Below are 14,323 nucleotides of genomic sequence, written 5' to 3' on the forward strand. Positions count from 1 at the left end.
CACACAGTTGTGATGCCCAGTTTTAAATTTGAAGTGAAATAATGAGTAAGGAAGAGGGGGACAGAGGGGAGGAGAGTGGGGAGAGGGACCTCTCAGGCAACAGAATATCAATACAGCCATTTGAAGGATACTTCAGCCAGATTAGAGTGGAAGCTAAGAGTAGAGATAGGTTACGTTCTTAAATTGGGTCCAAGCGAACTATGTTTTGAGAAAGGAGACAGATGAGTTCCATAGGATGCTGGTCATATGTTCCATCTCATAAAGATACCAGATCCTCTTCCTAAGGGCAGCAAGGGTGGGCAGATTATGGTTCTTACAAGCACTCGCTGTCAAGCAGGTGGATGGCCTCACTCAGTATGTACCCACTTGCTTTTTTCAGATATAAATCATAAGGGTAAATTACATTGTTCAGTGATATTGTGAGATTGCACTGCAGTTGTGATAATAGTATTATACCCCCACTCCATTACAGACTGTTGGAGCTCCTCCCATTACATTTACATCAAAGATCAAAATGCAGAGAATACAGTCAATTGATCCACTGTGACATTACTGCCCCATGTATGAATCCAATAATCCACACTTTCCACAAAGCAAGCAAAGCTGTCAGTCACACTGTGTCTACTTTAATCGAGAAGCACTTTGATGCTATCTTGTCAACCTGCTGCAGCTAATGGAAAGATAGCATAGTAGATTTATTTAGTTAAGTGTAAACCCTTGTACATTATTTAGATTGTGCAGTGTAACAACAATATAACCTCACCCTTAGCACACAAACTCTTTTTTAGAACCTTATCTACTCTAAGCATTTTCATTTCCAAAATGGGGCATATAGAAGCAATATTTGTACAGGATAGAAAGGGGCACAATACAGCATTACTGGGCCACATAGTAACATTTTTGGGGAAGACCCAAGGCCCCAACTCTGCTGCTCTTTGGCTTTACTTTGCATGTGTCAGTGCCAGGGATGCATAGAAGAGACCTCTGCTCTGTTATGAGCATGTACTTTGGCTGGCGCACGCACAGTGGAGCCAAACGGGGCTTTGCTGCGCATGTGCCAGCCCCCTGCACATGCACAAAAGAACATGGCAGGGCCCTTGGCAGGCTGGACTGGCATTGCCGGGCACCCTCTGCTCTGAACTCATAAAGGCTGCATTCCCTGTAGTGGCAATTTGTCCTCTACTGCAGACTATATTGTATTTTGTAAATGGATATTATTAGTAGTATGTCTTGCTTGCTTAAAAGTGCAGCAGTTGATATTTTTTATGACTATCTTATACCTGAGTGGTGTGAATCATTGTATAAACGTTACAAATGCTATCCCTCTAATATACAAGTGACATGAATATATGAAAATATGCTGTAAAATATATCCTTATATTTCGTGAGTAGTAAAGTCATCACTGATATTTGTAGAACACTGATGTTACAACCGTACAATATAACAATTTATTTGTTCTTGTATGACATATATGATCAGGAATAATGTAAAATATAAGGAAGATACCACAGAGTTCTGTGACTTCAATAAAAACGTGATGATGCTGGTCAAGAAACTCCCCTGTTACTGCTAGTAACCTTATATTTTTATTATTATATTATTTACCATAGTCCTAATAATTATTTACATTAATATAGTAGGTTTCACTTTAAGACTTAGCTGAAAACTATAGCAGCAAAAGGGCTAATCAACGCTTTACTGTAACCCAGACAGGTACCTTAACAGAAGATGGCTTAGACTTGTGGGGTATTGTTCCTTCTGAAGGAAAACGGTAGGTTTGATTAGAGCCATAATATTGTTCTGTTGAATTTCTATCTTTAGAAATTGAGTCTCCTATCACTCATATTATCCAATTTTAAGGATCTGTGATTTCATTAAGCATCACCATATTATAAAATACTGGCACCGTGGGAGATATTTACTAAAGTGCAGTTTTGCAAAACCACATGGCAGTTTTATGTCCGGATTGTAAACAATCAGATTTACTAGTTGCAAAACCACACATTAAACCTCATGTTTTCAAAACACCGGTTCTGAAACCGTCACCCAAAAAATACAGATTGCAGAAAGTATGTAGCTGCGGCTTGCAAAACTACACACAAAACCCCCAGAAAAATGGCACAAATGTTAAAGCTGGTTCTGATAGGCGAAACAGCATCTGTCCATTTCAAAACAGATGGGAGACAACATTGACTTTTTTATTATGGGGCCTACAATTATTTATTTATTAAAGAGGTGGAAATTAATTTAGACTTTTATTAAGGGGGAATATTAATTTACCAAACAAGGAAGAGCGCAAAGCATAAAGCATAATAAAATTACAATTTAATCTCAAGTAAAATACGGATAAGACATATAACCATAGTAGAATCAGTATTGAAATAGACGCTGACCGCTATTATAGTGAGCAAGTCAACCATCAATCAAATGAAATGGCCAGAAAAATGATTAATATGGTACCATATATAGGAAAAAATGCCGTTAACAATGTCCATTCACAGCAGGAGAATTACATATTGATGGAAATATTGTGATCCTCTTAGGCCAATGTAATAATGGATAATTATAAGAACCTGTATCAGTGTCCCAATATTGAATGCACCGATCAGTGCAATCAGCACTTGTGGTTATTATCAGGTACTTAGCTTATCTTTCATAGGCCCATGGATTCCAAGCTGCCATAAGAGGTCCTACTCCACGGTCTCCAGTGAAGTTTTAAAATAACGGCTTGGATAAGAGGTCCTACTCCACGGTCTCCAGTGAAGTTTTAAAATAACGGCTTAATATTAATTTAGACTTTTATTGATATTTTATTATGGATGCAATAATATTTGTATTTATAATGGGGGCAATAGTTAGTACTTCATAATGTGGGCACCGTTTATAATGCACACTTGTGGCACTAAAGGGGCCAGCTGTCACCGTTATATTTAATAGGAAAGTGAAAGGGATGTGAAGGGTAAGGCAAGTATATCTTTAATATTACTTTATACAAGTTAGCTGAATTTTACAGCAACTAAATATATATGCTAAAATATGTTTTTACGCTGAAAAGCAACAGAAAAACAAACAATGATTTGCAAATAATATTTTTTTATGATATGAAAGAAGTGCTTAAACCAAATTATTTTTGAGTTCTCACCTACTAAACATTAAACCATTTTCTTGTATACACTAACTCATTGCTCAATTTCACATCAGTTTTCAAGAAGTCCACTCTATTAAACCTGGCTGTACTTTACCTTGGAGTCCTTTGATTGGAGCAATGGCAAGTTGCCATTCATTGGTTTTGATGGATGGAAAGATACATGGAGATCCACTGGAAATTAAAATGTTTGAAGGAACAAGCTGGGTAATATTTATTCATACACACACACATTTACATGACCAAATAAAGTTTGCTTAACTACACATATATACATCACTATTGTGCTTTTTGGCCTCATCATGGATCATTCTCTAGCATTGCATTTAAATGCAACATTTGAACTGAACCCCATCAACCAATCAGCAGTTTGGGTTCATCTGTGTAGTACAAGTTAGAAAATAAAGAAAAATGCCTGATTGGGTGATAAGGTTTAGTGCAAATGTTGCATCTTAATACAATGCTAGTTAATAGTACCTATTTTTATAACTTTTTTGTTTTGTTTTGTTTTGTTTTTTGTCTCTTAGGTACTTGAAGAATGCATGGCACATGAGAAGTCTAGCTCATGTACAATTGTTACACCTGGAGTACCGGCACAATTGGTAGGTTGTCTGGAAACTTGATCATCCCTTAATAATAAATTTATCAAATCAACTTTTTTTGCATGAAATAATAATTCTTTAAATTATGGTATTCACAGATGAAACATGTACCTGACACAAAGATCATGGTAGATGAAGTGTGTTGGTCCATTTAGGGTTTAGCTCATCGAAAAAGAGATAATAAGCCAATGTAATACAAGACTTCCTCAGTTGACACATTATTGTGCTACTCACAGAATTTCAGCCCTTTAAAGGCAGAGATTATACATATTGCATAAGTCATGATATCATTGGTCTTTTTCGGCTAAGATCTCTGTCTATCTATTGCAATTTGCGTATCCAGCTATGTACCTATTAGTCTACAATAGGTACAGTTCTTGTGGCAAGTCTACAAACAGCCAGCCTTACACATATATTCCAAGGCAAAGTTGTCCCCATATATGGTATAGATCAGAGATACAGAGGTGTTACATGCAGCTCTCCATCTGTTTTGAAACTAGAAGTACCAGAACTTCTGCCAGTCATAAGATGGCAAAGCATGCCAGACTTTTAATTCCATAACAGCTAGAGAATCAAAGGTGGCAAATACCTGGTCTCAAGAGGTCTTTACAGCATGGCAAGGTGCAGTACAATTTTTATGTCTTTGTTTCACTCCTTATCTGCTCACCTGAAATGAAAGCAGGAACAGATATCGCCCTACAGAACCAATAGAATCTTGTCATTGTGTTGATCCTTATTCACTAGCAACTCCAAACTTTGCACCAATTCTGTGGTGTGCTTGTTATTTGGGATCTTTTTGGCTTCTGTGGCTCCATGCTGGGATTAGGTATAGGTGCAAAACACTGGTCACCACCAAGTAATTCAGAGTTTGAAACATATGTCTTAAATAAAACAACAAACCTACTCCCCATAGGGAGTATTAGCTCACTTTTCCACATTATCAAGTGGGCTGCAAGGCTGCTTATCACTTTTCTGTAGTGGCTTAACACAATGATACATAGTCCTTGCATTGCTTAGGTTCCATCCTCAGCACAGTCACTCTCTCTCTTTATAGCACAGGACTCTGTCTGTTGGAATCCAGCTCTCATCGGCAGACCTCTTGCCTGTCTCTAACTGGTCCTACCTCTCAGCTCCTACAGCAGGATACTCCATTTGCCCAGGGCCGTAACGAGGGTGGTGCGGCCGGTGCCGTCACCCAGGGCGCAAAGCCAAGTGGGCGCAGCAGCCGCCCGCTACCTACGTTCATACTTTCAGCCCTTAAGCTTACCAGAGTTTGATGCTTCACTCCTTAACTTCCGCCGTGGAACGCATGTGCATTCCACTGACAGGAAGTTCGGCATTTGGAATGCAAACTTGCGCTCCAAATGCTGAACTTCCTGTCAGTGGAACGCACATGCGTTCCACGGCGGAAGTTAAGGACAAGCATCAAACTCTGGTAAATTAATCTCTCTCTCTCCTCCCCCTCCTTAGATGGGGGGGCGTTGGTGCCCTGTCTCGCCCAGGGCACCAAAATGTATAGTTACGCCACTGCATTTGCCCACATTGAGCTGTCTACTGAGCTACAGATGTGTGGGGTCACAACCCTTTTCAGTCCTTTTAGAGAGGCTTTCAAACTCATAGGCATTAATAGGTTGTAAATTACCGGCACCTAGCCTATAATTATCATATGGTGTATCGGAATAAGCTTACATCTAAAATTAAGTGAGTTATACAGTTTGAATGCCAAATACCATAAATAATCTGCTCCAAGAACTATGTTCAGTGTGTTAGTAATTTTAGTAATAGACACATTGAAAGTTTAAAATATTCAGAACATTTACTTTAATTACTTACTATATAGGTGAATTAGTCACTGCTTTGCTTCATTTTGACTGTTAAACCTGTGGAGTTACATTCCTGATAATAGATGATAAAAAATGTTAAGGTTATAACACAATTTTTATGTTGCACTGTATTAACAAGCATATTCATAAGGATTGTTACATTGAATATTGTTTTTTTTCTGAAGGTACCAGTCAAAGGACTCTGCATTCTGCACCAGTTTCCCTTCTCTTCCAATCTTCAGCGCATGTCTGTTATTACCAAGACATTAGAATTACCCAAATTCATAGTTTTTATGAAGGGAGCTCCAGAGGTTGTGGTTAATTTCTGCAAGCAAGAAACAGGTATTATATTTAAATGCAGTGACTCCAAGCTGTTAATTTTACATTACAAATCAGGCATAAATTATACCATTACATGTTTTAACTTTAGTTAGCAATGTCAGTCCAAATTTGCATTCAGTGCTGTCCAGTTGGCTAAATGGCTACAAATAAGTCTCTTAGAGGCCACAGTTAAATGTATACTAAGAGTATATATAGTTGAATTATAAATGGGTTTTGAAACAGCTATTATTTAAAGGGCACTGCTGCCATTTTGCTGTCTGAATCTGTGATAGTTTTATTAGATAAAACACTGCAGTTTCATTGCTGGGCACTTGTGATTAGATGAGGTATGTGAAGACGTTGGTATTGAGTTCTACTTCTATAGTGTGCACTGGCCACTTTTCGTGTTTTGGGTTTTGGGTTTTGGGTTTTGGGTTCTGATTACCTTGAGGTTTTGGGTTCGAATGGGTTTTGCAAAAACACCCCACTCAAGGTTTTGGTTCAGATTTTGGGTTTTGGGTTCTGATTTTTTTTTTAAAAAAGCCTAAAAAGTGCTAAAATCCTGATTTTTGGATTTTTTTTTCACTCCTACGTTATTATTATTATTAACCTCAATAACATTCATTTCCACTAATTTCCAGTCTATTCTGAACACCTCACAATATTGTTTTTAGGCCAAAAGGTTGCACCGAGGTAGCTGGATGACTAAGCTAAGCGACACAAGTGGGCGGCACAAACACGTGGCCCATCTAGGAGTGGCACTGCAGTGACAGACAGGATGGCAGTTTGAAAAACTAGGCCCCAAAGAGCACATAATGCCAAAAAAAGAGGTGCAAGATGGAATTGTCCTTGGGCCCTCCCACCCACCCTTATGTTGCGGAAAAAGGACATGCACACTTTAACAAACCAATCATTTCAGCAACAGGGCCTACCAAACTACTGTGGCTGAAATGATTGGTTTGTTTGGGCCCCCACACAAAAAAAGCTATTCATCTCTCCCTGTACAAAGTAAACTGGCTCTACTGAGGCAAGATGTCGTCCTCATCCTCATCCTCTGATTCCTCGCCCCCTTCAGTGTGTACTTCCTCATCCTCACACATCAATTCGTGCCCGCTGGACTCCACAATCACTGGTCCCTCTGTTTTTTCTGGAGGCCATTACTGGTCTTCATTGAAGAATTGATAATTCATTTTTATGAACATCATCTTCTCAACATTTTGCTGAAGCAACCTCCTTCGCCGCTCACTGACCAGGTTCCCCACTGCACTAAAAACTCTTTCGGAGTACACACTGGAGTGGGGACAACTCAGATAAAATAGAGCCAATTTGTACAGGGGCTTCCAAACTGCCTTTTTTTCCTGCCAGTAAAAGTAAGGACTGTCTGAAATGTCTACTTGGATGGTGTCAGCAAAGTAATCCTCCACCATTTTTTCAATGGTGACAGCATCCAATGCAGTGACAGTAGACAGTACAGCAGGTCTTTGCACCGCTGTAGACTTGTGTCTGCCGGAAACAGAGACACAACATACGCTTTAAACCGAGGATCGAGCACAGTGGCCAGAATGTATTCCTCTGACTTTAAAAGAGTGACCACCCTCGGATCCTGGCAAAGCGTACGAAGGGCTTCATCCACAAGAGCTACATGCTTGGTGGAATCGCAATGGTTTACCAGCTCCTCCCTCACTTTCTCCAGCTGCATCTGCAACAGCCTGATCAGGAGAATCACCTGACTCAAGCTGGCAGTGTCGGAACTGACTTCTCGTGTGGCAAGTTCAAACAGCTGGAGAACCTTGCACAACACGGAAATCAGTCTCCACTGCGCTTGACTCAGGCGCATCCCCACTCCTTTGCCTATTTCATAGGTGGCTGTGTAGGCTTGAATGGCCTTTTGCTGCTCCTCCATCCTCTGCAGCATATAGAGGGTGGAGTTCCAGGGCGTCACAACCTCTTGTTTGAGGTGATGGCAGGGCAGGTTCAGGCGTTTTTGATGCTGCTCCAGCCTTCAGTAGGCAGAGGCAGAATGGCAAAAGTGTCCCGCAATTTTGCGGGCCATCGCAAGCATATCCTGCACACCCCTGTCACTTTTCAGATAATGCAGCACCACCAAATTTATTGTGTGGGCAAAACATGGCACGTGCTGGAAATTGCCCATATGTAATGCACTCACAATGTTACTGGCGTTGTCCGACACCACAAATCCCCAGGAGAGTGTAAGTGGGGTAAGCCACTGCAAGATTATTTCCCTCAGTTTCTCTAAGCGGTTGTCAGCGTTGTGCCTCTTACTAAAACCGGTGATATACAACGTTGCCTGCCTTGGAACGAGCAGGCTTTTTGGAGATGCTGCTACTGATGCTGCTGCTGCTGTTGCTGCGGAAGGCGATGCATCTACCCAGTGGGCTGTCACAGTCATATAGCCCTTAGTTTGCCCTGAACCACTTGTCCAAATGTCAGTGGTTAAGTGGACAGTGGGTACAACCGCATTTTTTAGAGCACGGAGGACACTTTTTCGTACTTCTCTGTATATCCCGGGTATCGCCTGCCTAGTGAAGTGGAATCTCGACGGGATTTGGTATCGGGGACACAATACCTCCATCAACCGTCTAAATCCCACTCCACTGATGGCAGACACCGGACGCACGTCTAACACCAACATAGCTGTTAAGGATGCAGTTATCCGCTTTGCCATAGGATGACTACTGTTGTACTTCGTGCTCATGGCAAACGACTGTTGTACGGTCAATTGTTTAGTGAAAGACGTAGCGGTCTTACGACTTCCCCTCTGGGAAGATGACCGGCTACCAGCAGCAACAGAGACAGCGGCAGTAGTAGGCGTAGCGCTGCAGCATCCTCCGGAAGAATACTGGATTGAAGAGGACTCAGTCATGCCGGTGACATGGCCTGCAGGACTATCTCCAATCGAGATCGAGGAGGAAATTGACGAGGAGGGTGTTGCTGGTGTGGATACAACAGGACCAAGGCATTTAGGTGTCCCTGGACTGCTGACGGTCCTAGCCACAGTTCCTGAACTAAACACTGAATTATGAAGGTTCTTCAGGTGACGTATAAGGGAGGATGTCCCTAGGTGGCCAAGATCCTTACCCCAGTTTATTTGAGCTTTACATAAGGTACATATGGCAATACATTTGTTGTCCGGATTGGGATAGAAATAATTCCAGACCGAAGAGGTGGATTTCTTGGTCTTCTGGCCAGGCATGAAGATGTGCTTTTTCATCCCATGGACAACAACTGTTTCCCCCCCTGGTGCCTCATTTAAGATAACCACATCAGCATCCTCCTCGTCAAGTTCCTCCTCAGCGCCAGCTACATCTATATCCTCCTCCTGGTGTACAACATTGACACCTTCATTATCCAAATCTGTAACTGCACTGTGGGTGTTCCTTCCAGCATATGCAGAGGGCATGCCGCAAATGGTGGAAGGAGCCACCTCTTCCCGTACAGTGATGGGAAGGTCAGGCTTCGCAACCACCAACACCCTTGGACTCGCCTTGGGGATTTGTGATGCCATCTCTTTAGAAGGCAGAGTTGTTTGCTGTGTTGTTGATGACAGCTTAACTCTCTTAATTTTTTTAGAGGAGGGGGGAGGAGGGCTTAGATCCTTGGGTGAAGTTGAACCACGGGCCAGGGCCTAAGCCGTTCCTTGCCACTTCGTGTCTTAAATGGCATATTGGCAAGTTTACGTTTCTCCTCAGATCATTTTAATTTTCTTCTTTTGCTAATTTTAGTGAACTTTGGCTTTTTGGATTTTACATGCCCTCTACTAGGAGATTGGGCATCGGCCTTGGCAGAAGACGTTGATGGCATTTCATCGTCTATGTCAGGGTTTCCCAAACCCAGTCCTCAGGGCTCCCCAACAGTGCAGGTTTTCCATATCTTCTTGCTGGAGCACAGGTGTAATCATTACTGACTGACACATTGTAACAGATTCACAGGTGGTCCTAATTATGTCACATGTGATCCAGAAAACCTGCACTGTTGGGGTGCACTGAGGACTGGGTTTGGGAAACCCTGGTCTATGTCATGACTAGTGGCAGCAGCTTCAGCATTAGGAGGAAGTGGTTCTTGATCTTTCCCTACTTTATCCTCCAAATTTTTGTACTCCATTATATGCAGCACAAGAGAGCGTGCCCCTAAACCACACACACCCGCCAAAGGCTTTAAAAATTATATTCGGCACAGGACAGTACCACTGGACTGGAGTTATACAGCAGTACCAATGGACTTATATACTGCAGGAACAGTGAACGTAGTTATATTGCAGTACCACTGGACTTATATACTGCAGGAACAGTGAACGTAGTTATATTGCAGTACCAATGGACTTATATACTGCAGGAACAGTGAACGTAGTTATATTGCAGTACCACTGGACTTATATACTGCAGGAACAGTGAACGTAGTTATATTGCAGTACCAATGGACTTATATACTGCAGGAACAGTGAACATAGTTCTATTGCAGTACCACTGGACTTATATACTGCAGGAACAGTGAACGTAGTTATATTGCAGTACCAATAGACTTATATACTGCAGGAACAGTGAACGTAGTTATATTGCAGTACCACTGGACTTATATACTGCAGGAATAGTGAACGTAGTTATATTGCAGTACCAATGGACTTATATACTGCAGGAACAGTGAACGTAGTTATATTGCAGTATCACTGGACTTATATACTGCAGGAACATTGAACGTAGTTATATTGCAGTACCACTGGACTTAGCAGGACAGTGCACAGGACACAGCACCACTGGACTGAGCAGGACAGAGCACAGGACACAGCACCACTGGACTGAGCAGGACAGAGCACAGGACACAGCACCACTGGACTCAGCAGGACAGAGCACAGGACACAGCACCACTGGACTCAGCAGGACAGAGCACAGGACACAGCACCACTGGACTCAGCAGGACAGAGCACAGGACACAGCACCACTGGACTCAGCAGGACAGAGCACAGGAAACAGCACCACTGAACTCAGCAGGACAGAGCACAGGACACAGCACCACTGAACTCAGCAGGACAGGACACAGCACCACTGGACTGAGCAAGACACAGCACAGCACTGCACCACGAGAAAGAGCAGGACAGAGGACACCTAACACACCCTCCCTCTTCCCTGATCAATGCCCGAGTGAAGATCGCGGCGGCAAGCGGGAAATATAAAGAATCCAGATCTGGTTAGATCTGACTGCGCGATCCTGACGTTAAGCCTCGTTTTCAGTTCTGTGCTCGATCCGCACTGTTCGGGGGTGTTCGGATTGCGAGAATCCGAGCCCGCTCATCCCTAATATAAACAGATTCAAATCTAGCTCTATAAAGGTAGAGTCTCAAGCAACAAAAAAATTGGTACCTGTAGTTTACGGTGGTTGTATACATATAAATGTAGAGGGGCGCTGGGGTGGACATACCAGGTATACTAATTATCATAACAGAAAAATTCATAAAACATAAGCATGTAAAAAGAGCTATTGTGGATTTAGAATATATGTATGTGCAGAGGGGAGGCAAGCACTCGGGTGGAAAGTTACAAGAGTATGCTGCCCTCCTCCTAGGTCACAAATTAATGGTCTTTTATACCATACTTGCCAACCTTATGTTGGCCGATTCTGGGAGATTTTGGAGGGCAGGAGGGGTGTATGGGCGAATGGGGTGGGGCTTCACGATTTGTGTTATTTTGGCCACGCCACCGGTAAAAAGACCCCAAACAAGCATTGCATCACTGGGGGCAGCGCCAAAATGATGCGAATCGCAAAGCCCTGCCCCCTCCGCCCGTACATTCCAGGTCTAATTTTATTGAAGTGGGTAGATGGGCCAGATGCGGGAGAATAGCCAGCTTTCCCGGGAGTCCGTGAGGCTGACCCGAAATTCGTGAGTCTCCCGAACATTCTGAGAGAGTTGGCAAATGTGTTTCATACTAATTAAAAAAACCTCTTGTGCTGCCATTTCTAGTACTGAAGAAGTATTTGCACCAATTCTTTCATACAGACTAGTGTGATTTATAGATGTTTGCAGGGCAGGATATTTAAATATTAATATTATCTTTTATTTATATAGTGCCAACGTATTGCACAACACTTTACAACCAAGCAGTGTTAATTATTCAAATTAGTCCCTGTCCCAGTGGACCTTATAATCTAATTTCCCTACCACATGTATATATATGCACACACACACTAAGGACAATAAACCTACAAGGATATTTTAGTATATTGGGAGGAAAACCATATTGGGAGGAAAACCATACAAGCTCACGGAGAACATCCAGTGTTTACTCAGGTAATACCATGGTGGACACAAGGCCCGAGCATTGCAAGGCAGAAATGCAAGCAATGACCTCCCCAACCTCCTTAGGAGATTAATCTACATGTCCTGTAGACAGTGGTTACTTTGTTGGGTGCTAAGGAATACATCGAATCATCATGTGGGCCCAGGAAAACATCACCACCCCCAAAGAAGTGGCACAGCATTGTTTTGGTAGAATATGAGCAAGCAGAAAAAAGAATCCAAGATGTATTTCTGCGTTTAAATTTTAAAGATTTAATTTAAGAAATACATTCCTACAGACTGTCATTCCCGTTGTATTCAGTCTGCACCTATTTCTAAAATGTGTAATGTGTAACTATATTTTTAAATCTGTTGAATTCTTTTTCACATAGTGCCAGACAATTTTTCATACACACTCAACCACTATACGATGCAAGGTTTCCGTGTCATTGGAATAGCATATAAAAACTTTGAATTAAATGAAGATGGTAAAGTGGAGACATTAAAAAGGTAAGAAAAAGTAAATGTTTCTTTTAATACCAATACATAAATAGTAGTGGGGCTCCTCTAGCTACAGATATTCTGGTGAACCCATATTTCATAGAAATACAATGCAGCGGATTCTCTCCAGCATTCTTAATATTTATACAGGACAGGCAGCAATCAAGTGAAGAAGTATGTTAAGGATATGTAGAGATGCTCACTGACCCCCGTGTTTTGGTTTTGGATCTGGATTACCATCGTGTTTTGGTTTTGCCCAACCGCCATTGCGTGTTTTGGTTTTGGTTTTGTTTTTGTTTGGCTTTGTTTTGCAATTTTGTTTAAAAATCAATGTTTTTGGGCATAAAATAACCTCATTTAGTGCTCCACCTGTTTCTTTGATAAGTAAGGTAATTCTAAAGCTAATAAATTAGGAAGAAAACAGTTTAATCCCTGGTAGGCCGTCCTTAATTCTCCACATAAACCTGGTTGTCTTCCTCTTCATCTTTGCCTATTGGCAATGCAGCCATCATCTTTGGGTGTATATTACACCCTCCACTTGTAGTTGAATAGAAAAAAAGCAGTCTGCATAGACTGTGGAATTAGAAAGTAAAAATAAATGGACCACAGTAGTTTGGTGGCTATCTATGCCCCCCCCGCCCTCCACCTGTAGTTGAATAGAAAAAAAGCAGCCTGCATAGACTGTGGAATTAGAAAGTAAAAATAAATGGATCAAGGTAGTTTGGTATCTGTCTGCATCAGACCCCCTCTCCACTAGGAGTAAAATCGTAAACTATTCAGCCGTTATAGAGTCTAGAATATAAATAGAAATTGAGAAAGGCAATTTGGTATTTGTCTGCATCATAATCATCAACATCGTCATTACTGCCCTCGTCGCCTACACAAATCTCCCCCTCATCCTCTTCTAATTCAAAAGTGGTATCCTTAATTGGTGTATCACCGACTGCACTCGGGCTGTTAAGGCACACATCAGCAGAACAGCTGAAAGGAACCTTCTTTATGGGTACATTGTCACTAACAGAATGCTCAGGATTAGACATACCACTGGTGGATGGACTCTCCCCAGGGATTGGTGTCATTTCTGATTCAGAGGATATATTATCTTCTAATGCCTTACTGTTTTCTTGCAGCTCGGCTTTCACGCGTAACAGTACTTGTGCACCACTTTTAGACAGAAGCATTTTTTGATCTGCCACTGATAGAGAAAGGCAAAGGCCTCATTCTTTCTTTGCCACTGTGTGTGTAGAATGGCATGTTGCCAAATTTTTTTTTTATCGGCAGTTAACTTTTCCTCAGTTACACTTCTTTTGTGCTTCAACACGGTAAGTTTTTTTTTGGTGTGTGTTTTTTTGACTTATTTCAAAAGACTGTGTAGTTTGACATCGCCTTTCCCAGATGATGTACTGGGAACACTACCATCAGGACTGGTGACAGAACCTGGTTGCTGATTCTGCTCATATGTGGACTGCTTTGAATCCATTATGAGCCAAACGCACTTGTAGTGCTACAAATTGTTTTAGATACTGCTGACAAATATGACTTTTGACAGCCACAAAAATTAATGCAAAAGAATGGGGGACACCCCAAAAGCACTTGAGAGTGCTAAAAATTATTTTTCAGATTGCTCACAAACAGGACTTT

General features: G+C 41.7%; 1 protein-coding gene across 1 annotated transcript in view; it reads left to right on the top strand.

Moving 5' to 3' along the window:
* Positions 1–14,323, top strand: part of LOC142143178 (putative cation-transporting ATPase 13A4) — a 132,364-nt gene that overhangs the window by 73,810 nt on the left and 44,231 nt on the right. The window contains exons 13-18 of the mRNA XM_075200886.1: positions 1,711–1,772; positions 3,203–3,353; positions 3,674–3,733; positions 4,803–4,817; positions 5,757–5,913; positions 12,574–12,691. Coding sequence (XP_075056987.1) covers positions 1,711–1,772; positions 3,203–3,353; positions 3,674–3,733; positions 4,803–4,817; positions 5,757–5,913; positions 12,574–12,691 — 563 coding nt within the window. The remainder of the gene's footprint in view (positions 1–1,710; positions 1,773–3,202; positions 3,354–3,673; positions 3,734–4,802; positions 4,818–5,756; positions 5,914–12,573; positions 12,692–14,323) is intronic.

This window comes from Mixophyes fleayi, chromosome 3, assembly GCF_038048845.1.
Source record: "Mixophyes fleayi isolate aMixFle1 chromosome 3, aMixFle1.hap1, whole genome shotgun sequence".
Lineage (NCBI taxonomy): Eukaryota > Metazoa > Chordata > Amphibia > Anura > Limnodynastidae > Mixophyes > Mixophyes fleayi.